Source organism: Cuculus canorus, chromosome 8 (assembly GCF_017976375.1).
Source record: "Cuculus canorus isolate bCucCan1 chromosome 8, bCucCan1.pri, whole genome shotgun sequence".
NCBI classification, from domain to species: Eukaryota; Metazoa; Chordata; class Aves; order Cuculiformes; family Cuculidae; genus Cuculus; species Cuculus canorus.
In genome coordinates, this window is record NC_071408.1 from 910,218 (window position 1) to 937,707 (window position 27,490).

At 42.6% G+C, this 27,490-nt stretch overlaps 1 protein-coding gene across 4 annotated transcripts in view; it reads left to right on the forward strand.

The window, feature by feature from the left end:
- The window catches only part of COP1 (COP1 E3 ubiquitin ligase), a 131,292-nt gene that overhangs the window by 19,620 nt on the left and 84,182 nt on the right, over window positions 1-27,490 (forward strand). For all 4 annotated transcript variants that reach the window (XM_054072614.1, XM_054072615.1, XM_054072618.1 and 1 more), the window contains exons 7-11: window positions 6,170-6,229; window positions 8,136-8,212; window positions 13,333-13,390; window positions 17,015-17,129; window positions 20,759-20,894. In XM_054072614.1, coding sequence (XP_053928589.1) covers window positions 6,170-6,229; window positions 8,136-8,212; window positions 13,333-13,390; window positions 17,015-17,129; window positions 20,759-20,894 — 446 coding nt within the window. The remainder of the gene's footprint in view (window positions 1-6,169; window positions 6,230-8,135; window positions 8,213-13,332; window positions 13,391-17,014; window positions 17,130-20,758; window positions 20,895-27,490) is intronic.

The window sequence follows — 27,490 nt, forward strand, 5'->3', positions numbered from 1 at the left end:
GCCTGAAAGTACTTTCTCAACAAAATAGCAGTTTTGGAGAGGAGAAGTGTATCCATCGTCCCCAATAGCTGGTTGTCTCTGAGGCAAGCGTAGCTGGCTCTGTGCCTTTCCATATGTGCACACACTTAATTGAATGGACACTCCATTATTTTTTTTTTTGACCCAGCACTCTCTTCTGTTCAAATCAAAGATCCAAGGAGTCCAGAAGGTCAAGTTTAATAATGAAATATTTGACTGCAGGTTTTTATTCCTGTTTTCAAGGTAAAGCAAGTGCAATGGTCTGTGACTTTTTAAATTCATCTTTTCATGCCAGTGTTTTGATGCCATTAGCTTAGCTGTGTTGCATAAGTACTTCTGCAAGTTTAACTTTGTTTACTTTTAGATAATCACATTCTTTCATCTTTGCAAGAGAGCTGATAATAGCACTTAGTACAAAATATTCTCCCCAGTTTTATATTCATTGCTCTAAAAAAAGTCTTACTAATTGTCTTGTCAGGATTTAAATGTCGCCAAGTGAAGTCACACACACTATGCATATCATATATGATTTGCCCTAAAATATTAGTAGCTTGGCTACCTGATGGAGAGCATTTACTCCTTTTGTGAAGCAGCACCAGTGCTTAATGAGGGAGGACGCTGAGCTTAATGATTAGTATCACAAATGAAGTTCTACAACATACAGATGGTATTCCCTAGATGCATTCATGCTTCTCTTGGCAACTGTCAATTCACTTTTACATTTCATGGGCTTTATCTTTCCAATAATGTCATATTGTGTGTCTTCTAGCTAACAAACCTCTTTCCTGTCTGCTAATGCAAGGGGGCTGGTTTCAGCTGGAAGATGTCCTGGGACAGAGGAGTCATCCTGAGATGTCTCGGGATCGTGGCACTGAGTGCCTGCTCAGCATTTCAGAATCATCGTTGCTCTTTTCAGCCTCAAATGCACATGTCTATCCAGCTGTCTTCACTTACTCCATACTGTGCGCATGTTAAATACTAAAAATAAGAGGAGTTATTAGTTACTGTGGGATAATTGCAGGGAATTATAAGCATGAATTCTCCAGGGATGTCATTACCTTGTGTTAATCACTTCACCTGTCAAGTATTATTGTTCTGTGCATACACACATGGATGAACTAATGAATAAGCAAGAGGAGGTGACAGAACGAGAAATCAGTCATGCTCTTATGTTGTCATATAGCCTTGATTACATTCCAGGACTCCTGAGGTGAATTTATAGCTATAGTAATCTCTTTCCTATCCACTGCACTCATATAACTGGTATTTTAAATCTATTTGCATTTCTGAGCTACTCGGTAAGAGACGTGAGCTCTGACGGCGGGGGTCATAAGCCGGGATGCAGCTAGTGGATGAGCAGCAAGCCGGAGATTACCATGTAAACATCGTGTATAATAGCTGACGCTCCTTACTGCAGCGGCGAGGTGATTCCAAAGAAAGAGGGGGTAAAGTAGCATGTACTGATGTATTGCGCTCTGAGGCAGTTATTTTGGATGTTTAGGCAGCTTTGTTCTCTGCCACAGATATTTTTCTCTTGTGACACTTCTCTATCAGACCCTATCAGTGAGCCTTCAAAGCATTACTCCCGCTACCCAAACTGGAGGATTTAAACAAGAGGAGGAAAAGTCAAAATATGTGACATACTTTTGATCAGCCAGGCATCTCCTTCATCTCACCTTTAGGAATTCTGTGTGTTAAACAACTTACCCAGGATGCTGTTCTCAAACCTTTCTGTTAGCTCTTCCCCAGTGAAGAGGAAACATTTACTATTTGGAGCAAATATTGATCAGAGAGAAGAAATATTCCCTGTGGATAAATGTGTTGTAAGTGGACTGGCCATGTGTCTAACAGGCTTGGAAGCCATCTTTCACTAATGAAAGGAACTTGCAGAGACTCAAGTGTTCTTGTCTTCTTATTAAAAGAAACTTTGCACCTTTATCCATTTGTGTGAAGGCTTTAACAGTAAAGTGTTATGTCAAAATAAGTGAGATTTCCCAATAATTTAAAAGACTAAAGTCTCTGTATAAACTCTGAAGATGACTTCTTTGCCAGAGTTGCCCTGTATGTTTTAACAAGTTCTGTACCTGAAACAACAATGGAAGCAAAATGCAGAGACAGACAAGACTTCCAACTGCTTTCCCAGAGAGAGAAATTGATCTTGCTCACTGTAGAGTTGTCATTGAGGTACTGAGTTCTACAGGAAGAAATTCGTGTCACTGGGTGCCTTTAGCAAAGATTCAGCTAAAGTTTACACTAAAGTTTGTTGGAGCAGTAGTTGATGGAAGAAAAAGAAATGGGAAGATCATGTTGGATGGATGAAATTGTGGGACAGAACGAAGGGATTATCTGCAGTCTCTCTGATTTATGCTCCTCTGCTGGACAGATGATACTTTTTCCCCTGTCCCAGTTCTTGCAGTAGGTATGCGTCTGGGAAGAGCATGCTTCCTCTGGTAGCAGTTTCATCTATTTGTCTTGATCTGTGGTGTGTATCATGATGAACGCATGAGGGGTTTGGATCAGAGCCTTGAAGGTGTGTCATTGAACATAATGTGATTTGTGACCTTTCAAAAGTGTGAATCCCGATGCTCTGTTTAGGCCTCTCGGTGGAATGGTGATGATTTCACAGTATTTCTGTAGAAGGTAACTTCTGCGGTTTTTTGCTCGAGCTTTTTCTAGAATTGGAGAGACAGTTGGTCAAGGGTGTACGACTCCTTCCCCCGTGTATTTCTAGACTGTCTCTGGCACTGGGAGACTCTGCTGAGCTTTTAGGGGTTTTGCGAACATTTAGAACTGGCACTGGGAAACCCAGTCAGGATCGCTCATTCTCTGAGCTGTACAAAAACAAAGGATGAAGTCACTGCCTCCTGAGGGGCCCTCGGTCTGGGAAAAACAGGAAGCCCGAGGAGGAAACCTCAGCGCTGTGCCCAGTTATGCTTGTTAGTAGATAAGCCAGCTGAAATCAAACTGACCATGACCTGGTGTTTAGGGTTGTGTGAGTTCAAATTAATACTTCTGCCTGAGTGTTTTCTGTGGAAATTCAGTAATACGGTGAGATATCTCTGAGAAGCTCTAACCAGGGAGTTTCCCTTCATCTGCACAGTGCAGGGCTGAGAATTGTCTTAGAAGAACTCTTTGTATGCGTTTCTAAGATAGCTTCAGTCTCAAACTGGATAGTTTTGAGGGACTGGCCTTGCAGGTGTGAAAGGGAGTGCGGTCTGAAAGGTTGCCTAAAAGAATGATATGAGCCTGCACTTACAACTGTGGCAGCTTCTTGGCCGAAATGTCTGAAACCCCTTCTCCAGACTTTATAAGAAGCATTGACTATTTCAAGGTCTTTGTGTGTGTGATGTGGGATCAGAAGGTTATATGCCTACTTATTGTAGTTCACACAGTGGAGTTGAAACGATGACATTTAACTGCTGAGCTGAAACCTTCTCCCTGGCCACGCTGGCCTGCTCAGTTCTGGGAAAGCTTCTGTGTTTGAGAAGGGAGTTTATAGTATGTCCTTCTGTTTTAACATACATTTCGGAGTTCATTCTAAGTGGTTTTGCTGACTTAATCTGAAGTGTGATAGGTGTGATTCTGGCCATCGTCAGGACAGGACCTGGCTTGCTTTCTGTGCCCAAGAGAGTGAAGATCAAATGAAAGACCCATAAATCTGGATAACTGCAAGGGCTATAATTCGCTTAGCTTTCCTTAAATGTCCCTCAGTGGCTGTCAATTATAAATCTCATTTTTCAAAATTTAATTGGGATGAATGTAGACTGATTTAAGTTTGTTCTTTGATAGATTAAAGCTAACCCATGAAACACTTGAGCCAATCTACTGGAAAAAACCCTCTCTTTCTGGGCATTAGTAACTCATTTGATGCTCACAGAGTGAGAAAACTCTTCCTAAAATAAGCACGAAACACACTTGCTTAGTTTTTAGACTTGCTACTACTATTTAAGTTTGTGGTACATTCAGATTGCTTGCCTTGATGTAAAAAGAGTTAGTAAACAAAGTCCCAGATCTTGTACTTTTGGCTCTGTGCAATAGTTAATAAAAGCTGGCCAATAAAAAAGCCTCCGCTCTTTTTCCTATAAAAAGGTCTCCTGTTTATGAGATAGCAACAACCGTCAGTTATTTTTCAGTTGTCCAGTCTGGCTGTGAGCCAGCACACTGTAGAATAGCTGGTTTCCTTACTGTAACTCGGAACTTGTTCTAGGTGATTTTGTAACTTTTCAAATGGGATTTATGAAAGCGGGGGACTGATGGCATTTGTCTGCTAGAGCTGAGTACAGGCGGGCCCCTGCTGTGCAAGTGTCACTTAGCTTTGCCACTAATCTTGGAGCTATAGCACCACCTGCTACTCTTGCTGTAGGTTTCACAAGTGCAAATGGAATTATCTGTTATGGTGTAGTGGTCTGTAGGTTATCTGTGGCAGTCTAATTTTAAACCATTAAACCTGTGCTATCTCTGACTCAAGCTAAATATACACTGAAACCTTAAGAGTAGAGAAATTAGGATAGAAACACAATGTCATCTCATTCCAAGGAAGAAGCCATGTTAGTAGGGGTTGGACCCAGTAGTTCTTTCCTCACCTGTCTTCAGGGAGAGCTTTTTTAGTGTTGAAAAAGTAAATTGAAATGCTGGACTGTGCAGTGCAGGGCACACAGGTATTTGGAGTGCTCATCAGTAGTGGAGGGTTAAGTGGTGGGTGTGGTTTGGCTTAAGCAAAACTTTCAGCCACTTAGAGGATCAAGCTTAAGCACTTGAGGGAATGAGTCTTTGGGAGTAGCTTGCCAAATGTTCTTGGGAATACGTCATGCTAAGAGTAATAAGTCTTGCAATAACTAGTAACTTGGAGTTTGGGCAATTTGATAATTCCCTTAAAAGCAACATGACAAAAATTTGTCTGTCCTTCAGAGAATTTGTTGTGCTTAACAAGGTTTCAGTGGACTTGCCAGCTTGGCAACAGCTTCTGGTTGAATGCCACAGTGCCGTAGACTTTTATAGTGAGCCGAGGAGTCAGGTACTCTTCCAGTTCTCGATGTGTTCATTAGACTTGTGTGCCTGAGTGAACTGCCCTGGTGTTAGAGCAGAGTTTCTTCTGTTCAGGTTCAGACTTGAAGCTTTCACCTAGAGAAGTGCGTGTGTTTGAGCCTTCCAAGGCAGGGTATAGGGTCTGCAGGTGTTTTTGATGGGATTAGGGACAACTGTAACCCCAAGCCTGACCCTAACTCTAATGGCTCGCTTGGTGAGGCGTTGTCCCTTTGTGAGGAGTTGTCCCTTCCTGATTTGGATGGGACGTGTCTACTGGATGAGGGTGGGATTTAATGCTGGGAAGTATTATAGACGATGCTCTTGCTTAGAAGTAAACAATTGCCAAGTCTTTGGTTTCACAGTTGCTAGACATGAGTGAAGCCGGGTTGCTGACTGGCTAAAACGTAATTGAAAATCCTGGAAAATATTACCTATGACACAAAGAAGGGAAAGAGGATGTTGGCTGGTGGGAGGGGGAAGTCCTCTTCTGACCCTTTCAGGGGCAGCCCTCAAGCAGACTGGAGTTGATGGTGTAATCCCGGGTAAGTATCGCACTGTGAAAGAACTGTCACGTAGTGCTTGCTCGGTGCCAGGAGCAAATCTCTCTGTAGTCATAATAAGGGGGGTTGTCACTCCAAAAACGTATCAGAGTTTAAATTAGCAAGTGGCAGGTTAACTGCTAGCAAGAGGAATACTCTTAATGCCTTTTAGCAGAACATTTTGTATTTGGTTGAAGGGTGAAATGATCACTTTCTATCATGGTGTGTTTTTTCTAATGAAGTTAGAACCAATTATAATTACCTTGTAGAACCCATTATAATTACCTTGCGTAAAAGATATTAGAGGAGCATAATAGTATCACTTTAAATGGCGTGGTTTGCTTTGATATCGAAGTACCCCATGCTTTTGTTTTGTGCTGCCTCAAAATAGTAACTTTGTCTTGGATGTGGTCTCTGTGCATGCTTATGTTAATCTATGCATATGGACTTCCTGCTCAGTGACTTTGGAATCGTGTAGCATGCTGGTTAAGATAGTTCACATTCCTCTCTGGAAAGATGGTCATTTATCTTGGTGGTGGTGGTGCACTGCACATTGATTTAGACTTCTCCTGTTCTCTTTTCCACAGCAACTGGAGCAGATCCAGAAGGAGCTAAGCGTTCTGGAGGAAGATATTAAACGAGTCGAGGTGAGGTGCCCAGACGTTGTTCTGACTGGCAATTTTTCATTTTCATCAAGCTGTCTGCCTTGCTGCAGGGCTGCTGTGCTAAATTTATGGCGTTTGAGTCAATAATGGGAAAATGAACAGATGATGCTCTTTCTTTAATTTCTTCATTTAGTTGATGTGTGCAAACTGCGGTTGGTAAGGGGCTTTTGTGGAACCCTAGCTCTTATATTGTCATAACTTTCAATTTCTTTGTGTTGGTAGCAAGTGTTTTAGAATAATTGCTAGAAATCAACAACCAGCACATTGACCATAACTTACGATTTCTGTACGTTGCAGCGTTCTGGCTATTTGCACAGGCTGTTTAAATCTCAGCAGGATGCCAGTCTTAAAGTGGAGAGGTATTGCAGGGTGCACAAGAGAGCCGTAATGCAGGGAGAGGGTAGGAGCAGAAACAGAACCAGCTCCTACATGTCAAAACAGAAGCCATTTGCCAGCTCTCGATATAATTGTTTTAATTCCTTAATGATAGAGATCTCTTGAGATTTTTGCTAAGAATTATTCTCCAAGTATTTGTAAAACCATCAGCTTAATCCTTATGTCCTTGTTGAGTCCTTAGGTTCCTCTGTGGTTCTTTTCCCCTAATAGTCTAGTGTTTTGATCTTGGAGTAGGAAACATGTTTCAGGAATGCACCAGGCTGCCACCTGTCAGAACAGCGTTCCCTTAAAGCTTCGGTGTGTGGGTCTGCTTCTTTCTCCTTGTTTGTCTCAAGCAGTCAGCGCAAGCTCCTACCTACTGCCCTTTTAGATTTCCTCACTTCCAACTTGTACGCATGCCCATGAATTATCAAAATATAAATAGAACTGACAACCACAGGAACTTCCCTTCAGCTGATAGCTATGTAAATTGTAACTTAGTAGATAACAGCATTTTTCAGACCTATTTTCCTAACTGTTTCTCAGCTCTTGGGAAATAAATACACCTTAGCGTGTTTCCTTGGGACTGGTAAAACAGATCTTGAGATTGAGGAGCAGCTATTCCCCAAAGCTCTGGGATCCCAGGAAGAATATTTAGCTGCCTGCTTTTGTGCTCTTCAATGAGGCCCTTTGGTGGGCCACGGCTGGGGCACCTTTCTGGTGTGTGATGGTGACCTTGGTGCTGACCTTGAAATCCCTGGACCTCTCTTGTCACAAATGTCCTGCTTTCTACCTAACAACTAATGGGCACCTAGTGGGAATTTGAAAAGCACTGGTAATGTTGTCCTGGAACACTTTACCCCCCAAACTAATGAGCTGCAGCGTCCTGCGTAGCTTCCATTTCTCCAGCAGATGAAAGGTACAGTCTCATACTGGGGACACAGCAGTCATTTAGTCTGCCAGCGACAAAGCCAAGTTTATGTCCAAAGTTTCTCTTATGCACTTGCCCTACAAAAGACTGATAGATCCTTTTTTAAGTCTGGGGCACGATACCACCTTTGCACTGTCATCTTGTGTTTTTTATTGCCACAACCCATATCCAGCATCACTTTTCAGCTGCAAAGGCTGTGAGATTGAAGTTTGCATGTATCTCAAAATTTACAGCTTGCTTGTTCTGCGTCTTTAAGTGAGATGCACTTAATGAGTGGAAACCAAATCCACTGATTTTTTTTTTTGTTTTTGAGTGTAAACTCCAGAACTACCTCGTCTGGGACAAAAAGCACTGCAGCTGTAGGATTTCTGAAACCCCGTTGGAATAACTTGCGGGGGTGGGATCATGAATTCAATATTTCTTCAGGTGTAGTAAAGACTTTTAGGTGAGAGTTGAATATATACAGATACATCTGGTTATCTGCTTGGAAAACAGAAACATTTCTATGTGAACACCGTATATTAGATGGTGCCTACTATTCATGTTTTGCCAGCTTTGCTGCAATGTCGCTTTCTGTTCCAGGAAATGAGTGGCTTGTACTCTCCAGTCAGTGAGGACAGCACAGTGCCGCAGTTCGAGGCTCCCTCGCCTTCACACAGGTATGGAGATTGCAGCTCAGAACTTGGATATCAGGCTGTACATATGCCACAAACACAAACAAAACTGGTTTTTGTGTGCTGTACATTACTTCCCTGGTCTGTTTTTGATTGGTATAAACTTTATGTGAACGAAGAAATGAAGAAACAGGCATCTGAGTCTGCGGATGGGTGAAAAGTCTGCCCTAACCCAGGTGCTGTGGGAAGTTGATGGCTTTAAATGTAGTGTGGATTAGTGAACTTGCCTTGAGCCTTTGCTGTGGCATGAAATATTACTGAGAGATACCTGGTACCTTTTCTGAACATTATACAGTTCTGCTTTATATGTGAAAGGTCTTGATATTTTACGATATTGGTGTTCTCTGCCTTCCCAGCTCAGCATGAATGGCTAAAGGTATGGGCTCACAGGATTAAAATTTAAAATGTATAGCCTGTTGATTCTGTTTATTTGCTCACTCTTTTGAGTTGATGAAATGCCTTTCTGAGAACCTTCGATGTGGATTTTTGTCTGGAATATTGTGTAGGCCGGTTTCTTGATGATAAAGTTGCAGATGCTTCTTGTGTCCAAAATGCACGTGCCAGGGTTTGAAGTGCGCTGCTTCAAGAATCATAGAATGGTTTGAGTTGGAAGGAACCTTAAAGCTCATCCAGTCCAGCCCCCTGCAGTGAGCTGGGACATCTCCAACTAGAGCAGGTTCCTTAGGCAGCTTTGCTTTTTGGTTGTAAGAAAGTTCTGATTTTACGGGGCCAAGTTATGTTATTAAACGATCATCTCTCCTTAGTAGTAGAGTCCTCTAAACTGTTGCCTTCTGTTATAAAATGTGCTGGTACCTTTTCTACTATCAGCAGCTCTAAACCTAACAGCCCAGAAGCGAGTAAGAAAAAATTATCAACCTTCCTCCCCTGCAGAGATTTAGATACAGTGCGCTGGTAAGGAGCCCAGTAAGTGACTGGGATTTCTTATCAAGATGCTATTTCTGGATAGAGAGACAGGGCTATGGCCAAGATAGGTGGGAACAGGGTTTGTTAATCTGCTCTTCACTGCTTGTTTAATTTTTTGGGGTGCAGGTGTGTTTTTTGGTGTGGGTTATTGCTATTTTGCTAAGAAGCAGTTTTGTGAAGCTGATGAGATTCTTGTCAGGTTCTACTAGCTTTGTGGTTATTGGCTATTAAATAGATTGCTTGTGGTTTGCTTCATGGTACTGCTGCTTGGGGAAAACTTGAGCACTGGTTGGGCTAAATTTGTTACGCGTTGGACGCCTTCAGGCCTAGAAACATTTCTTTTTTTAACAGAAGATTGTACTTTTGAGTGGAGATTTATCTCTATTACTTGAGCCGAGCTAACAAACAAGCTCCCAAAGAACTTTTTTTATCTGTTGAAAGCTGGAATAACATTTTAAGCCCAAGAGTTTTGGTGAAATAGTTCAGGGAAAAATCTGCTGTGTGAAACCTACACTGGTTTCAGCCTATGGAGTATTTCTTATTCCTTTATGTGATTTTATTTATAAAATGAATATGTCCTAGGACGGTTCATTCTCAGTTCTTGCTTTAAGATGTACGATAGCGTCCAATACGTCAGTGACTTTGGATTTGTGCTTCGCCCGAGGTCTGCTGGGAGGTGGCGGTGGATTAGACCGTGGCGAGTACAGAGACCATGGGGTCTTTCTTGCCTGATCTGCTTCTCCGGTTTCACCTCAGCTGTATCTTGAACTTTTAGGTTTTTCCTCTGGTACAACAGGCCAGGGATATGATATAATAGGATATTTAGGGGTTTTCTGAGGTATGTGGGACTGCCTTTTTCTCTTTGCTTGAGGACACCGCTTTTCTGATTCTCAATGACATTCCTGTGTTAAGAAGTAGTCCTGAGTGGTTGAAGAGAAAACAATACATGAAGGAAGTGTCTGAAGAGGCTTTGGTAGTTGCCGGATTCTTGTAAGTTCTATCCCCGGCCTATCCTGACAGTTTTGTGTAATTGAGGTAGTAGGTTTGAATTACCAGAATTCAGGCTCCAGAAACACCTACCGCTTCATTCCTTTTCTTTTCAATGCTAAATGTAAGTTTTGGAGGACATCTCAAAAGCTGTATCTTTGATTCCTCCTTGGGTAGATTGCTGCAGAACAGCTAATAGGAGCTTTGAAATATGCTGATTTTTTTTCCAGCTCTTATAACTGAAATGTTTAAGCTCCAAAACGCATTTTAGAGCTGCTGTGAATCAGTAAGAATGAAATACAAATACAGCTTGAGATGGTTGCACTTCCAAGTTAAAATGTTTTCAAACTTGCAGAGACTTTTTAACTTATCATTGAATTAATATGGTATAGTTAAATTTAATATAACTTGTTAACATGCTTAAACACCCTCCTGAAGAAATATAATTGTATAAAATTTTACTAATGTGTCTTATAAATGGTGCAAAGTTATCAGGGAGCCATGCTGAGATGAAGAAAATCTCTCTTTAGCCTTTGAATTTAAAGTTCAAGAAAATAAGAATTCTTTGGAATTAGGTTTTATCTGGTCTCTAGTGACTTGCCCTTATTCATCTGCTTCCTCTAAATCACAAGCTTGCTTCATTAATTCTGTTTCTTTTCATTGTTTGTAGCTTTTTTCTCACATTCTTAACATCTTCAGAATGTGAAATTGCTATGCCTCCCCCGTCTTCCTTCCTAAGTTCTTTAGCAATAAAACAAGCTCAGCTATCATGTTCAGTACGTTCTCGGCTTGAAGAAATGCGTGTTTTCTCTTAAGCTTGTACAGGGTGTGATGAAATATTAAATTGGGTAATAGCACAGCGCTTGTTTACAGTGCTGCAGATTGCTGAGTTTCTGTACTAATGGAGAACAAGAGAGGAAGAATAAAGTAAAAAGAACAAGTAGTTCTGTGTAGGGTTTTTCTGAACAGACACGCGTGCTATTTTTGCCACCGGCAAATGGTGCAAACAGGAGACACAAACAAGCGACTTCTCTGTGACAGCATATTCAGGAGGAACAGCGGTAACAAACTATCGCTCTAACAGGAGTTTCTGGGGAAGGATTCTGATCTAAAAATTAGTTGCTTGGTAACTCCGATTCAGTTATTGAAATCCTGATCTCCTTCCCCTCCGTTTATTCTAATCACCCCCACACCCCTGCAAGGGCATAACAAATGGATTTAGATTCTGCAGGTTGCCGCCGTTGTGGTGTTATTCCAGGTTTTTAAGTACATCTTGTCAGTGAAGCTGAGTTTCCTAATTGATCCTAATGTTACAGCTTCTCAAAAAGAATTCGGAGGGAACTTTTGTAATTTTCTGATTATTTGCTTCCTGTTTTTAAAAGGAAAATCATTCAACCGTGTGCCAGTTAACTTGGCGACGGGCACTGCACAGAAATGACTTGGAATTTGTATTCTGGTTAGGGAGATGACGTCTGCACTCTTGAAGGCTTTACATCACCAGACAACCTGCAGCAAAACGAGACCAGACGCTATAAGTCTGTGTTTTGCTGTTAATTGCCACTATACCTGTCTCAGAGTGGAGTACTTTTTCATCACTTTCCAGCCGAGCGCCTTATTCGTGCTGTTCCTGGCAGGGTCTGCTGTACATGTTTCATTATTTCATGTGGCCACATTCTAATTTGAAGTTCATTGTCCCCAACCATGCCTGAAACAGCTCTGCTGTCTTCTCCCTTGCAAGAGCTCGCAGCAAGTAATGATTTTTATTCTTCAGATTTTCTTGGTTTGCAGCTTTCATCTTGCCTGGAACCGAAGCCCAATCAATCTCAACTTACAAGTTAACCGCTAATGAGACTTCCAAATCACCTCTCATCCTCTGTTTCTACTTCCTTCCATCTCCAGGGGAGCCTTAAAAAATTCAGAGAACTATTTGAGCCCTAGTCCCTCTGTTTCATCCACTTAGGCTCGCAGATGCCCTGACCGGTATCTCAGCCAGACCACCTACTTTATGACGAAGAATGTCACAGAATCACAGAATCACAAGGTTGGAAAGGACCCATTGGATCATCGAGTCCAACCATTCCTAACACTCCCTAAACCATGTCCCTAAGCACTTGACTTGATGTCAAGTCTCCGCATCAGTTCTGGCAGCTGTCACCTAGCTGTCAATAGGTACAATCGCCTTTCACAAAGCCAGGACCTCTGGCAGGTTTTTGAGGAAAGCTTCTGTTTTACCAGTCAATGCTTAAATCTAAGGTTACCTCGTAAGTAAGATGAAGAATGACAAACACAGAGTTTCTCTTCTGTCCAAGTCAAATGACATGGCAGGAGCAAGCAAGTTATAAAGATACTTTTAAACAAATCCTGGTGATGTCTGCAATGTGTTCTCCATAATCGGTAAAGCGCTGTTCTTGTGTACTAACCTTTACTTGTCCTGAAAGTAGCTTAAATTTGAGTGATAAGGGGTCCTTTAATCTGGCTTAATGGTGTCTTACTGTGACAACTAAATATCTTGCCCCTATGTGCAGCAATGCTGATCCACCTGCCTTCTGCTGGTATCGGTAGTTTTGAAAGTTAAAAACCTCTTGAGTTTGCAGATGTATGCTGTGTTTTAGAAATGGTGAATTAAGGTACGTTTTGTCATTATAGACACTGTGTAGCTATGTATGGTGAAGCATTTTCTAATGTTAGTAATCCTGGCTGCCAGGACTTTTTAGTTTGTTTCTGTATTTCATTACTTGTGTCTGGTTTGTGTTTCTTCAGAGATGTCTAGAATGCTAGTATCTGTCTTACGCTGATTTCTCTTGCTTTTCTCTTCGCAGCACTATTTCAAATTCCACTGCATTAAACTTCTGTCTCTTTTTTGTTTTTTTTCTTAAGGAACTGAAAACCCATGGTAGCATGTTATTTTCAGAATGTCTTCTGCATATTTCATACAAAAGATATGCTTTTGTATTATAATTAGAAATTATTAGATTGCGCTACACATAATTGTGTGTGGCAACATTCTCCTCTAGGAAATCTCTGTACTGGAAAATATCCTCCCAAACAGAAAATAACCTTGTATTCCCTGTCTGTAAAATGGATTTCAAAGGCAAATATGCTGCAGGATGTAAAGGGGGAACAGCAGACAGGTTAAAAATGATAAAGGACCATTGTACAGTGATTTAAGCAGACTATTTCTTTTGGTTTTGCAGTAGTATTATCGACTCCACGGAGTACAGTCAGCCCCCAGGCTTCAGTGGCAGCTCTCAGGTAAGGTACCGTGTGTCTGCACAGCGGGGATGGGAGAGGGGATGTGGAGCTTGGGCAGAGATTAGGCATGACTCTGGCCATCTCCAGTCAACTTTAGTCTTTCAAATGCTTTTAACGGGTTGTATGGGCAAACTGGAGCCGAGACCACAGAAATGTAGGAATGAGTTTGCGTGATTGTGAGTGTCCATACTGATGCCATCAAAGAAATGTGATGTAATGTATTCCAACATCTGACTTTATCCCAAAGATGAATCTTCCATGGAAGAGGGGATATTTTTTTGATCTTATCTCTTCTCCCAACTTGGCAGCATTTGGGAAGGGAGGTAAATAAATCTCTGACTCTTTGCGTTGACTTAAATAGCTTTGGATCGAGAAGCTCGACTTTAAAAACAAGAAACATTCATTCTTCAGTCATACAGCTGTTTTGTAGTTTGTCCTAGTTAGGGCCTTACAGACTGTTTTATAAATTCATATAGAGGGTGAGAAGTTGTGAATATACAGAAAATACAGTGAAGCTGCTTGGCAGGCCGCCTCCAAACTGTCTGATCTGCAGGGCGGATCGACTGCCAAACAGTACTGCTGTCGTCTTGCAGCTCAGAGTGATTTGGCTTGGCTGGAATGATGACATTAGACCTAGCTCACAGCTTCCTAAGGGTTAAATGGTTTTGATTTAGACAGACGGGCTGTTGGTAACTTGCCAGGTCATCCTTTTGGTGCTCTCTGCTGGTGGTGGACCATCCATGGCACACAAACTTATCAAACTGGGAAATGGAGCTGAAATGCGCTTGGATCCTATTTAATGGAGTAACTGATATAAAGAAGAACCACCTGAATTTTGGACTGATTCTCATGATGTGTGCATGCAGGCTTTTGGGTTTATAGCTTTATAACCGTTTAGTAATTAGAAATTTCTCACTAGTCATCTCTGCCAGAATGCTTGTCTTCCCTGCTACTGTGGTCTGGGAGATTTCTGGTTGAACAAAGAATTGTGGCTCTACCTCACTTCAGAGGGCAAGTGAAATGCGGGTGGAGATCTTGTGTTCGGTCTCTGATAGGGTGCAGTGTTTGTTCTCTGTTGACACTGCTTGTCTCTGTGCTTTTCTTTCTATTTCAAAGACAAAATTATTAGCATAGCTGTTACCGCTAGTAAGCGCACAAACCAAACAAGCTGGACTTTCTAGTCATTCTGTATGACAGCCTTATTTGTGTGAGAAGAATCTTTTTTTGTCCTCAAATGCAATTTTTTTGTCCTCGAGAGTGCAGGATCTGTACTGTCTAGCGCATATTTTCATATTAAACCTTAATATACGTTTGGATGGGGAGCTGAAGAAGAACTGTTGAAGTAATACAATTCATTCAAAGGTAGTCTAATTTCAGCAAGACTTTACTATAAAAAAGAATATGAGGAATATAAATTCAATTGTGCTTTTTTCTAATTGACAGCCATGGCAAAAATCATAGCTTGGGCACTGCTGGCAGTGAAGAGCCACACTAGGGTGAACAGCATAGTTTTCTTTCTCAATATAATTACATTTTGCATTGCTCATGAATGTGTTCTTAGGGAAGAATTTATATATTGCAAAGCTACAGGATAGTTTTCTAGAAGCTGAGCTTTGCAAGTAGATAGTGGGCAAGTCACGTAGGCCCTGGGGAATCCTGCAGGTAATGTTCAGTGGCAGTGCTTCCCTGCTGGGAATAAGGCGTGTGTTGCATAGCTGTGAAGCTCTTCCACAGTTGTTAGGTGACTCTTCACAGCACCTAATGGAGTTCAGGCAGTAAAATTGCTCTTGATAACAAAGCAATCCTAACTAATGTCCTTGACTAGGATGACTATGGTACCTTTAGCCGTTGAATAAAATTGTGTGGATCTGTTTTCTCTCCTTTTTGCTTATATTTCACTCCCGTTTCCCAGCATTGCTTATCCAAGGAGCTGACTTTGTAGAATCTCAATAGGTGTTTTGGTAAAACAGGGGCAGTTTTAATGCTTAGCTGGGGAGGAGCTAATAAAGGGGGGGTTCATGCAGGTTGATTCCCTGCGCAGCTGCGTCACCACGTGACAGCCCAACACCTGCTCCAGCGGGATCCTCCCCTGGAGCCCCGGCAGATGTGTCACACAGCAGGCAAATGCTATAGCTGATTCCATCTCCATGTGGCCTGGGCTTATCTGGCAGATCAGGCTTGGGCTTGGGATATATTGCTCATCATGTCGCATGCAGTTCGTCTTAACTTGAGACTGAATTGATTGCTCTTCAGTGCTTGAAGTTGCGCGGAGCCCTAATCACTCCTGACGTGCTGAGAGAGGCTGGAGCCCTTGCAGACTGGCACACAGACTTAATAGGAAGATGACATCGGAGCATTCTGTTAAAAATTTCTTAAAGCTGTGACATTTTAGGAAATTGTAGTGAAGAGGTGTTGATGTAGGAGTACTTTCCAGTGTTCTAGCTGTGTGTTGAGATTGGACTTGCTTTTGAGTTGAAACAAGCTGCTTAGACCATAGGTGCTGTCAACGTGGAGGTGTGAGTCACGATGTCAACATACAGCCAGGGAACTTGTGCAGGAAGCAGCATCTGGAAGTTTGGGTGGATGGGGCTTGCTTTTTCCCCTAAAATGCTAGATTATTGTTCATACCGGTGCGAGGAGGGTCTGAGTGGGCTCTGAACTCAGTTTCTTCTTGTTGGTTGCTTGATGGCTGTAATGAGGGCTGCCTGCTCTGCGTGGATTGAGGGGGCGTTGTACGTGGAGGGGGTTGTTAGTACCATTGAGTGGCATTACAGACCTTGTACGTGGTCAGGGGTGGTGTTCATTAAGGTGCTTGGTTCTCAGATCTCCTAAACTTCTCCCATTAGCTTCGAGGGTGCAGTATGTGAAGCTTGTTAAATATAAACTAAAGCAAGATGCTCTTCATGCTGCTTGTGTAGTAGAGAAATTGGTTCCTTTTCCTCACTAGTGATTAAAATGAGAAGTATTCTTTGTTGCTTCAGGAGAAGAGCTTGCTTATATAGTTTCAGTCCTTTGCTTCTACCTCTCACTGCTTGGGTAGGTTGGGAAATGCCTTTAATGATGACTTTCACAGACTTCTTGTCAGTTAACCTTTGAATTTGATGGTGTCTTCTGCATCTAGCCTTAATTTGCCTAGCTTTTATGGAGAGTTACTGAGCTGCTTCAAAAGAAATAATTCAGTGACTTAACTCTTTAAAATAAACACCTCCTTCTTATTTTAATGAGCTGTCTGCCAGGGATCTACAAAGTGTTTGTTGTAAAGTCTGTTTGATTTGTGGAGCTGGAAGCCCAGTATCTTTGGCCTCTGTCCATCTGTATAAACACAAGACTTGATTCCCCGTGGGTTGCTGCTGTCTGTCGCGTGTGTGAGGCTGGAATGGGTAAATTTGCACAGATTCAGGAAACAACAAGTGTCTAAAAGCAGCTTTTCTTGTTTGTCAAAGAGTGTAATGTAGAACCCTAAGAATAGCTGTTCATAGTGGCAAAGTCTTCATTTATTGTCACTTTGCACTTCTAATCCTCCATACGTAATGTATAAGTTGTTTATAACTTGGTAAAATCTACTGAAATGAGAAAGCCGGGTTTGGCTTTACCTTTCTAAAGTGTTCTACCTTCTCCATGCAGACCAAAAAGCAGCCGTGGTATAACAGCACGCTAGCCTCGCGACGCAAGCGGCTCACAGCTCATTTTGAGGACCTGGAGCAGTGCTATTTTTCCACCAGGATGACACGCGTCTCGGGTGAGTTCTTGTGTGGCATTCACCTTCTGATATCTGTTACCTCTTGCAGTGCCTGGTCCTCAGAAAAGGCTCGCTTTTGAGAGCAGCTTTCACTTCTTTCTTGCATGGGAATGTTGCTATACATATTTATGTGTTTCTCGCATCGTCCTGTTTTGCTTTTCTTGACCAGCCTTTAAGTTGCTAAATTTAGCAAATTTAATCCTGTCGCTTTGGAGGGGCACGTGTTATGCTTTGTAATCCTGTACTGTCAAGGGCATAACCCACAAGGAGTAATTTCACTGATGCTTGTTCCACAGACACAATTGTTTGAAAGCAGTGGTTGGATTGTCTTTCTACTAGGTGTGGTATAAACACAGTAGTTGAACTTTTGCTATTGCAATACTGGAGAGGTATAAACATAAATTGATAAATTCTCTTGTATTTAGCATGCAATAGGACACTTGGAGGTTATCCTTTGTTGTCTAGATTGAGTCCTGGTTAACAAATAGCTTGGAGTATAGAAGCTGAGTGTGCAGCAGCGTTGTCCCATGGGGCACACCTTAGATGTAAGGCTTGTTTTGTAGAATTAGAAGCTGTTTTCACAATTGCCGAGATTGCCTCATTCATAATTGAGTAACAGCATGACAGCTGCTAGAGTAATTGTTACCTCGTGGATGGATGGTTCTTAATTACGTGACCAGATTCTCTCAAGAAAGGAATGGGTCAAATGAATGTGCCTTGAGGGTGGGGAGGGTTGCGCTGTGGCCCCTCTGGGGAAGAAACCAGCTTTTGGCAGGCAAGTGATTTGCAGCACCAAGCTGCAGCTCATAAGAGAGACAGACAGTGAGGAGCAGCCAGCCTTCTGGGGACAGGAGAAACCCCGCAGGGACAAGGGGGAACCAGGTGGAGTTTGCTGCAGCAGAGGGTCTTTACCTGTAGCCTTGGAAAGCGAGGACTAGCCTCCTAGGACACAGATCAGCCAGAGAGCTGGGCTTTCTCCTTTTTTTTTTCCTCCATGAATTTAGTTTGTTTTATCCACTTTAAAAAAAAAAAATAATCAGGAGTCATTTTTATTTATTAATTAAAAAACCAAATAAGCTTTAAGCTTAAAGGCTGCCATGTGTTTTAGGGGAGCTCACTCTTAAACATGTCTCCATCTTCCACCTGCTTCAGAGCAGCGACTGACTCAGTTCTCACCACACACGACAAAATCCTTTTAACAAGGCGTGTGGTGCACTGAGAGGCTCTTCGGGAGCTGGAAGGTCAGCGGAGCCGGTGGTGTGTGCCCAGCCGGCGTCCTGTGAAGTGCGAGCAACTGCTTTGCAGGCTGCAGTACTTCCCAGCTCACAGCTGTTCTCATGCAGTGCTAACTTGGTGATGCATAACGGTGTTTATGTTAAAATAATGTTTATTAACCAGTATAACAAATGAGGCTCTTCCCAGCATTCCCGTCTAGAAGACAGCTTTTCTTCATAATTGGAACTATAAATATGAATGTGGTGAAACATATTCATATGTGTCAGCCGCACCAAGAGCGGAGGATTTGCAAGTGTTTTTTTTCCTAAATATGGGAAAATCTGTGATACTTGGATTTCATTTTTCTCCTTTTAAGTTATTCCTGCTTTTTGACACATTTAAAATAGGATTTAATGTGGATTTAAAGCTTTTTAGCAGGAGGTGCCTGTGACTGTTCTACTAGGAGTTTAGCCGTGATATAACTGTAATTAGAAAATGGCCTTGCACTTTGACAGGGAAAATATCTCGAGAAATAACATTCAGTTTCCGAGCACAGATACGAAGTAAATTATAGTATGAGTGTGTGCTTGATCTCTGAGGGAAATGGCACAGTGGCAGCTATTTGTTCCTGTCAAGGTGCTGAAGGAGGAAACTGTCTTTGAAAAACACGGGTGACGTTTACCGGCTTCTTCTCGAGCTTTCCCGTAGTGGTCAGGGGCTGACGATTTCAATTTGGAGCAGGGCTTTGTTCATGCTGCCCCTTTTGATCTGTCTGACATGGGCAATGCATGTGCTAGTGCTCTTAAACACGCTAATTACTAGCCTTCGCTGTCCCCTCGTACCATCAAACATTAATAGTGTGGAAGGGACACTTCAAAATGCTTTAGAAGCATAGAGCGAGATGATAATTTCTGATGGCAAGGAATTACCAGAGTGCAGAAAGTGATTATTTTCTCTGTATTTTCCTACAAGAAATCACAGCTCTGTTTTGCTTTTATAGATCCACCCTTTCATTTTCTTTCACCCCTGTACTTCCAAAGCTGCTTACTAAGTGGAGCTGTGTTTCCTTATGCTGGTGATAAGGAAACAGATAAGAGTGCCTTAACTAGGGGGTGGAATCTGATCTCAGCTGTGAGTTCTGTGTGTGGTTTCTCTGCTGCTGCAGTGGACGCTGTGGTTCAACAGAGCCAAGGTGTGCAGTGGTGTGGATTGCAGAGTGGTTGGAAGGCACCTCAAAGCCCATCTGTTCCCACCCACTGGCCCAGGCTGCTCCAAGCCCCATCCAACCCGGCCTTGATCCCCTCCAGGGATGGGGCAGCCACCACTGCTCTGGGCAACCTGGGCCACGGCCTCCCCACCCTCACTGTGAAGAATTTCTTCCTAATGTCTAATCTAAATCTTCCCCCCCTCCAAGTCAAAGCCCTTTCCCCTCGTCCTGTCACTCCACACCCTTGTTAAAAGCTGTAGTTCCCTTACGTTGACCTGGTGCAAAAAGACAAAGCGAACACTGGAGGAAAGGGAGGATTGCTGCAAATTCTGGGGGTTGTTAACAAAGCCTGATGGCTCTGCCTAATGTTTCGCTGCTGATGCGTGATCGTGTTAGGGAGGCTGGCTTGCCTGTGTGCCATCACTTTTATTGAGGAATTTTTCCTTATTTAGGAAACACTAAATTTTAAAATTGTTTAGACAAAACCCTGCTCATACCGAGAAAAACTGGAACTTCTGAGGAATCAGGGAACAACTTTCAGCTGTCTACATTGCACTTTTGTTTTAACTTTTGTAGCAAATTCATCCATTTCCCACAGAATATTTATCATCATTATTCAAGCTGGCTCAATTTCATCTTGTCTACTGAAGGTCATAATTTTCAGAAAACTTACAGTACTGGGAGTCTTCGGGTTTCGTGCTTGTCTTCCTTCTCCAGCCCTGAAACAACTCTCCCTTAGCTCTGTTGCGTTTGGTTTAGCGAGACAAATATTTTCTACTGAAAGTATTTTGAGTGTCATTGACACCAAATGTACGGGAGAAGGAATATACTTTCACCTTCATAGGAAACTAGACATGTACTTCACTCTGCATGTGCATTTTGATATGCTTAATAAACTATATGGCCCATGGGCTCTGAATTTGAATAAAATAAATGAGCTTATCTACCAGGAAAACTGTATTTGTGATCTCTAGGCAGGTGCTCAGCACAGTAGATTTACCTAGCATTGCAGACGAAAGACTTAATTTATGCTCTTGAAAACCATTCTGCCTTCAGGGAATGCTAGAGGTGAGAGAGAGAGACTGTTTTTGACCAAGAATCCTCCCCAAATAACAAGCAGAGTTAGCATCATGTGAAGATGTACATCTTGAGGTTTGTTTGCTGTTGAGTTTGTTTATTTTACTCTGTTTCTGCTACCTCTCCCTAGATGACAGCAGAACCACAAGCCAGCTGGATGAGTTTCAGGAGTGCCTATCCAAGTTCACGCGCTACAATTCTGTCCGACCCCTGGCAACGCTGTCTTACGCCAGTGACCTCTACAATGGCTCCAGCATCGTATCCAGGTGAGACATAGTACGCTCTGACAGAGCAGCTCATGCTGATACGGGCTGCTGACGCCGAGTTAATAACCCGTACAAAACAAGCTGTGGTCTGTACATATATAACACATCACAGTTGCTTCCCAAAGATTGCTTTACGAGTGTGTGATTATCATTGATCTGCAAAGGCTTTCAGGTACCCCAGTAATACCTCTTATTCCTGTTGGTGTTGGTCAAGACTGGATGCAGAACCGTTGAGATGCCATTGAGTATCTGGAGCTGTTGTGGTAGAGCAGGAAGCCTTTTGAAGGCTCAGTCTTCTTCACGTTCGTGTAGATGCATTGTAAGTTATGCAGTTCTAGCATTTTAAGAAACATCCGTCTCATTTGGTGTTGGTAGTTGTGGTTTTAAATGTTGTTGGTAGGTCCAGTCGTAATGTCAAATACTAACTGGCTGAGTTGTTTGACTGTGATTGCTTGAACTCCTGAGCATTGTCAGCTCTATTTATGAGGGGGTGGCTGTGATAAAGCCAACTCGACGGCTCCGTTCTTGCCAGCAACCCTGTATCCTCTGTCGTGTGAGGTGATCCTGTCCTGTGCGCCACTGCTGAAGCTCACCTGAGCCTCCTGCAGACCAGTTTAGACACTTAAGTTGGTTTGTCTTTCAACAGAGTTTGTTCCTTAGAATTTAGCTCCCTTGAGGATCAAGCTGAAGAGAGCACGTGGGACAGAGAGAGGCTGGGCCTGGCCAGCAGCCCTGACCTTAGACTGTTTTCAGCAGCTGACGGAACATACCATGGGGGAGTGAGTTTGTCTGTGGTAGCTTCTTTAGAGCTGGCGGCGGTGAAAAAATAGTGCAACGTGTTAATTGGGAAATCTTTTCTACACGGCATCAATGCAGGACCCATCAACTTCCTACAGGCACGTTTCACAAATTTGAATGTATTTGTTCACAGCAACCTTTTAAAGGAGGAAAGTGGTATTGTCTTTATTTCATACATGGGGAGCAGGACGTCCAAAGTGGCCATGCCTGAGCTCTTGAATGAAACGTGACAATGACATAATGACTTGAACTGGGATTTTCTGAGTCTTGCTCCAGTGCCCCAGGAAGGGGCCGTGTGGACAGTGGCAGCTTGAAGGTTTGTGAGACCCCCAAGAAATTTGCACTGTGTGAAGAAATGGAGGTACGTGTAGCATAGAACTTTTTTTTTTAAAGCAGCATTGATTCCTTAACTGCTGCAATATGTAGCGGGAATGTGTAATGTCCGAGTTAGCCACGGAGGTCAGAACACAATAATCACTGATCTGACGTATGTTTAACCTGCGCTGATTGGGTTCACACCAGCTGCAATGAAATGCAGATGGGAATCTCGCTGCAACATAGACAAACTTCCTCAGCTACCAACCACAGCATGGATTGGTATTTGCTCCTTTGCCCTTCCTTCTCCTTGACATTCTGCAAGAGCAGCATTTTTGTGGCATTCGGTTAGAAAATGCTGGAAGGGCAGTAAATCTTGCACTTGTTTTGAAGGCTTTATAATTCTTGGGGAAAATAAGCGTTTGGAAAGTGTGCGTATTACTGTTGTTAGAATGGAGATACGGTGAGGCCTTCCTCCAAGCCAGCGCTAGAAGTGGTACTGACATGCATTTAACTGAAAAATAACTTGGCTTCCAACTCGATGTTCTCCCTTGCTTGGACTTTATTTAGCAAAGCATGGAAGAAATTGTTAGGGGTTTTAGCATGTGGGCTGAGTAAGACTGTCCTTCTCTGAGCGTGTCCTTGAGTGCTTTGGTAAAGCAGGGTGTGGAGTTTGCTGCTGCTGTAATTCTTGTTAGCTTCTGGCTGTCCGAACAGTTCCTTCAAAGTCTGAATTTGTTAATCGAGCTTACATATAATACATGTTGACCAGCACACTGTGTTCACTGTTGTTCTTCATCTGAATTAATAGAGTCGGATTCAGAGTCTGTGAAGCTAAACGAGGTGGTGTTTCTGTAATGGCAGCTTAAAATAACAGAGCAGTGTTTAGGTACCCACAAATGGGCCAAATTAATATTGGGGTGCTCTAAAAAGCTTTTTAACCAAGTGAAATACTGTGAAAAGTTTTACTTTATGGCTGACTGCCCTGACTTCTGCAGGTGGTCCTGGGATGCTGTTGGGGACACGGATGAAATACTGACCAGAAGTAATTCTTGCTGCTTAGGTGTTGAGATAAATGCAATTAAATACAAAGCAGATTTAAGGTTAATAAGTAAGGAATCCTCCAACCTTTCAGAAAGTATTTTAAAGGGATGTTTTAAGTATGTGTAAGAATAAAAGTAGAATTGAGCAAAAGTTAAACTTCTTTGTACTTCAGTTTTTTTTAAAAAAAAAAAAACCTGTTGTTTTTTTGTTACAAGTGGACGGAAGAGAGTTTGGTTTGCATTGCTTTAACCCTACATGAAGCTCACACACTGGACTCCTAAAGGTCTCCTGGCTTAAGCAAAGAGGTTTTAGGATGTAATAGCTTTGTTTGCAAAGGAGGAAGATGGAAATATGTTCCTCATCTGCAAAACCCCACAAACCGGGTTTATGGTAACAGAGTGAAAAGTGTGATTAAAGACTGTATATAAACAGGGTGAAAAAGCCTGGAACTGAGCAGCAGCAGTGCTCGCCTGAGCACCTCCCCACAAGCACATTTATTAGTTCTGGGGAACTAATAAAGAACATGAACAACACTGCGTAGGTTGTACTACTATAAAAATTCTGGTGCGATATTAGGCAAAGCTACATTTGCTTTCTGGGATGAAGGGACAAGCTGCTGGCCCTGCTCTCTGCTTCCAGGGTTCCTCCGCCCGGCAGGGAGCTTGTCCCAGGGCCCCGTGCGGGGCTGGTGGCTCTGCGGCAGCCGTGCAGCATCCGCACGGTGGCAGCCGTTGGTTGCGGTGCCCGCAGAGCTGCGGGACCAACGTGGGGATGGCACCGAAGCTGTGCAGCATCCATTTGGGAAGGTGCACGCAGCAGGGTTGTAAGCCCAGTGAGGGAGAGCTTCCTTCCCTTGCTTAGAAACATGCTCACAAGCAAATATTTACAACCCTCGGTCCTTTTTTCTTCTCTTACTTCCTTCAAGAAAAACAGATTAACAGAGAAAGATGTTCGGTAAGAACATGTTCAAGGCTTCACAATAGCTGATAGCTCCGTTTTGCTTTAGCGTTTGGGGGTCTCTCAGCACGCTTGCAGTGTGAGTGTACGCGAATCTCAGTATGCTAAATGGTTTTCTTATGCACTCAGTCCTCCTGAGTACAAAGTATTTACATGGTTTTCACAAGTATATTAAGTTTTAGAATTGGGCAAAGAAATAAATTTTCCATTTATTATGCCCCCAGACAGAGCAGTCGTCAGAGCTAAACTTTTCTTCTCTCCATTTGCTGTGCAGTAAATAGTAAAGGCTTTCTTTTAAAGATGAGTCTGTAAACTGCAGCGTTAGCATTACAATGATTTATGTAGAAAATTGCTTTAGCACTGTCAGAGGCCTTCAGAGAATAACTGTGGCAGTCTTTCATATTTTAAAAAAAGAACAGAAAAATCCAATAAACAACCTCCAGCAAGATGTCTGTTGGAAACTGGGGTACCAGGAAGCTGGTTCGCCCTGCCCGGTGGTTCCTGGGGCTGATGGAAACATGAGTGTGTCTGGCCCGAGGTGTGGGGGCAAATGGTGTGGGGTTTTGTCATCTGCTCAGGCTTCAAATCCTGCTGGGTTTGCTTACCTTTTCTCTGAGAGGTCTTAAAATGACATCCGAAGGGGTTTGGATAGCAAAGACTAGCTGTATTTATCTAAAGATATACTGATTTACAGAAGGAGAAAGAAACAACTCGGGTTTTGGCTGCTGAAGCCTCGCTCAGTTCATCTGTTGAATCTTGAGACGGTGTTCAAAACCTGGATCTAATCTTTGGGGTCCATTATTCTCTTTTTGCATATTATTCTATTGCCTGTAAATAATGAAGATATGAAGAGATTTCTTGTGGCATTCAAACAGTACGGTTAAGTCGGTTTCAAGATTGTGGTGTGGGTTTTTTTGTTGACCCTTTCAATTACATGACCTGAAATCCTTTCTTCAAAGGTGAGCTTGGAAGAAAAAACATCCGCCAGGAGCGTGTTTTCCATCTATTCATCGAACCATTCTATTTTTGCATTCCCTTTTTACTTTGAGCTACAATTACTTATCCATATAAATTCTCAGATCCGGACTTTACAAGGTACCTTTTAGTCCTGTGTCCACCGTAACAAGCCCATTTTTCCCTCTTTTTGTTTTAATGCCCTGGGCTGGCTAAGATTAGATGAGCCATTTGATTAAGTTTGTGACCAGCAATGCTTTTATCTCGGTGGTAAAGATAAATGAAAGAAGTGTAAGTGGGTTTATCCTTCACAAGATTATGTTTTAGAGTACAGTAGATGCTGCTTCTTGAAGATGAGAGATGAGGAGGGTTGAATTTTTCTTGTAGTCCGTGAAATCGATCATTTTTAAATGGACTCTTATTTACAAGTGGCAGCTCAAAACTGTGGATGGATCAGTCTTACTTGGACCTTTCCCACGACTGGAAGGAAGAAAGAAACACTTGAACTGCAGGGTGGCTGAGGAAACTTGAAGTGCAGTGCCCTGAACCTACTTGAAGTTCATGCCTCCCCTGCAGTTCTCTTACCTTACTTTATCTGAGGTTTTGGTCCATGGACCAGAAGTTTTCTGGGGTTGAAACAGCATTTTGTTTAATTAGAACTGAGTAAAGTACTAATTGGGGTTCTATCCCCAGTATTCTGATAAGCATCTTCCTTCAGCCTTAAGATTTTAAGAAGGAATGTCCTTAACGTGGATTTGCCACATGTACAGGAAAGTGAAGTTCGCTTTCTACGTGATTTAGGTTCCCCAACTTAAAAATGGGGATTAATTTAAACAGGATTGTATTTATTAGAATGAGACTGGGCTTTTTTGTTTTTAAGAGAAGCTTCATGACAGTGCGGAAATAAAAAACAGATGTGTAGTGTCAAGAATGTCCTTAGAGATTAATATCTGGGGTAGGAGGATGGCAGCACATGGAAGTTGTGCTGCATCATTGCATTCCAGATTGATCCAGACAAAAATCTTTCCTGGGAGGCTGCAGGAAGCCGCCCTTCTGTTCCTCCTGATGTTCCAGTAATAGTGGCCATCATCGGGCAGTAGTGCTGTGTCTTGGCCTCAGGAACCGGACATGCAAGCCGTGAGAGCAGTGGCTTCACAGCATCTTATAGACAGAAATTCCATACCAGCAGCATCGGTAAAAGGCAAAGGCATATTTCCCTTAATTCTGTCCACCCACCCCCTCTCCATTTTATAGTTTTCTTTCTACATTGAGTGTCAATACAGTGAATTTTTGTGTCTGCTTGAAGAAACAAGCCTGTTATTAATAGAACATGAATTTCTGTAGCTTATTACAGTGTTCTTTTAATTATCTATCCGTATTTGTTGGAAATGCCTGAATTTGCTAGGAGGTCGTTATCTGAAAGCTTTAGCATGCCTTAGGATTTTTGTTTGTTCCTTCCTCGCTACCTAGAGGAGTTTGTGCTAAACGGTAGATAGCTGGAAAAAATATGTATATAGGTGGTATGTTAAGGCATGCAAAGATGTGTGGTGTGGGCTCACACAGCCCTGAGATAAACCTTATGAGCAGCTCAGAGAAGAGAAGAGACTTGATCTAATCGTTATTAATATTCTCTGTATTAATAAATACAGAGTCTGAGGCAGAAATGCATTGGATTTATGTGCTGCATAGATGTTTTGTAAAATAAGTCATGAAGTGATGCTTCTGTTCTCAGGATTAGATACATGAGCGTGTATACATTTGTGCAAATGAAGGTGGAGGTAAGACTGAGTTTTTTCTTTATATGAAACTGTGAAATGAAGGGTATTCATCGGTATTCACCTTTACTTTATCCAGAGGAGTTAAACGAGAATAGCTTAGAAAACACTGAACAGAAACGATTCCAAATGCCATCAAAACAGTCTCCTCAAACAGATTTGGCAGTTGGATGAGAAAGACTTCAAACAGCGGTTTAACCTCGTTCCATTTTATGAGGCCGCAGGGCCATCAGAGTTACTTGCGCCAGCCTGGTTTTTGACTCCTTGCAGTGGCTCACGTGCAGTGTACGGAGATCTTCGTGAAGGCTGGTGCCCGTTGGCGGTGCCTGTTGGCTTGAGCTGGTGACCGCAGGAGTGGCTGTGTCCAGCTGTCCCCCCGATGCTCTGCTGTGGGGTGCCGGGCAGAAGAGCCGATGGTAGTGCCAGCCAGGTTCGGGGGTTTGGGGTGGTAACGCAGCGGGCTGTGTGCTGCGACTGCAGGGTGGGTGCTGACTTGTTCTGAGAATCGGAATCTCTGGCAAGGTGGGAAGCTAAATCACAGGAATCATTGGAGCCCATGGGTGGACTGTGTTTAGTCCTGGCATTGACGGAGGTTCCCTGTGCTGAGCTCTTTCAGGTACACTTCTTCCTCACTCTCTTTTGCTCTGTCTGCAGTTGCCATGCTTGGTTTTGAAGAAACAGAATCCTTGGTGGTGTACTAATAAATGTGATGGCCTTGCAGCTCGGGGTGGAGCAGAGTTTCCTCCCTCAAAT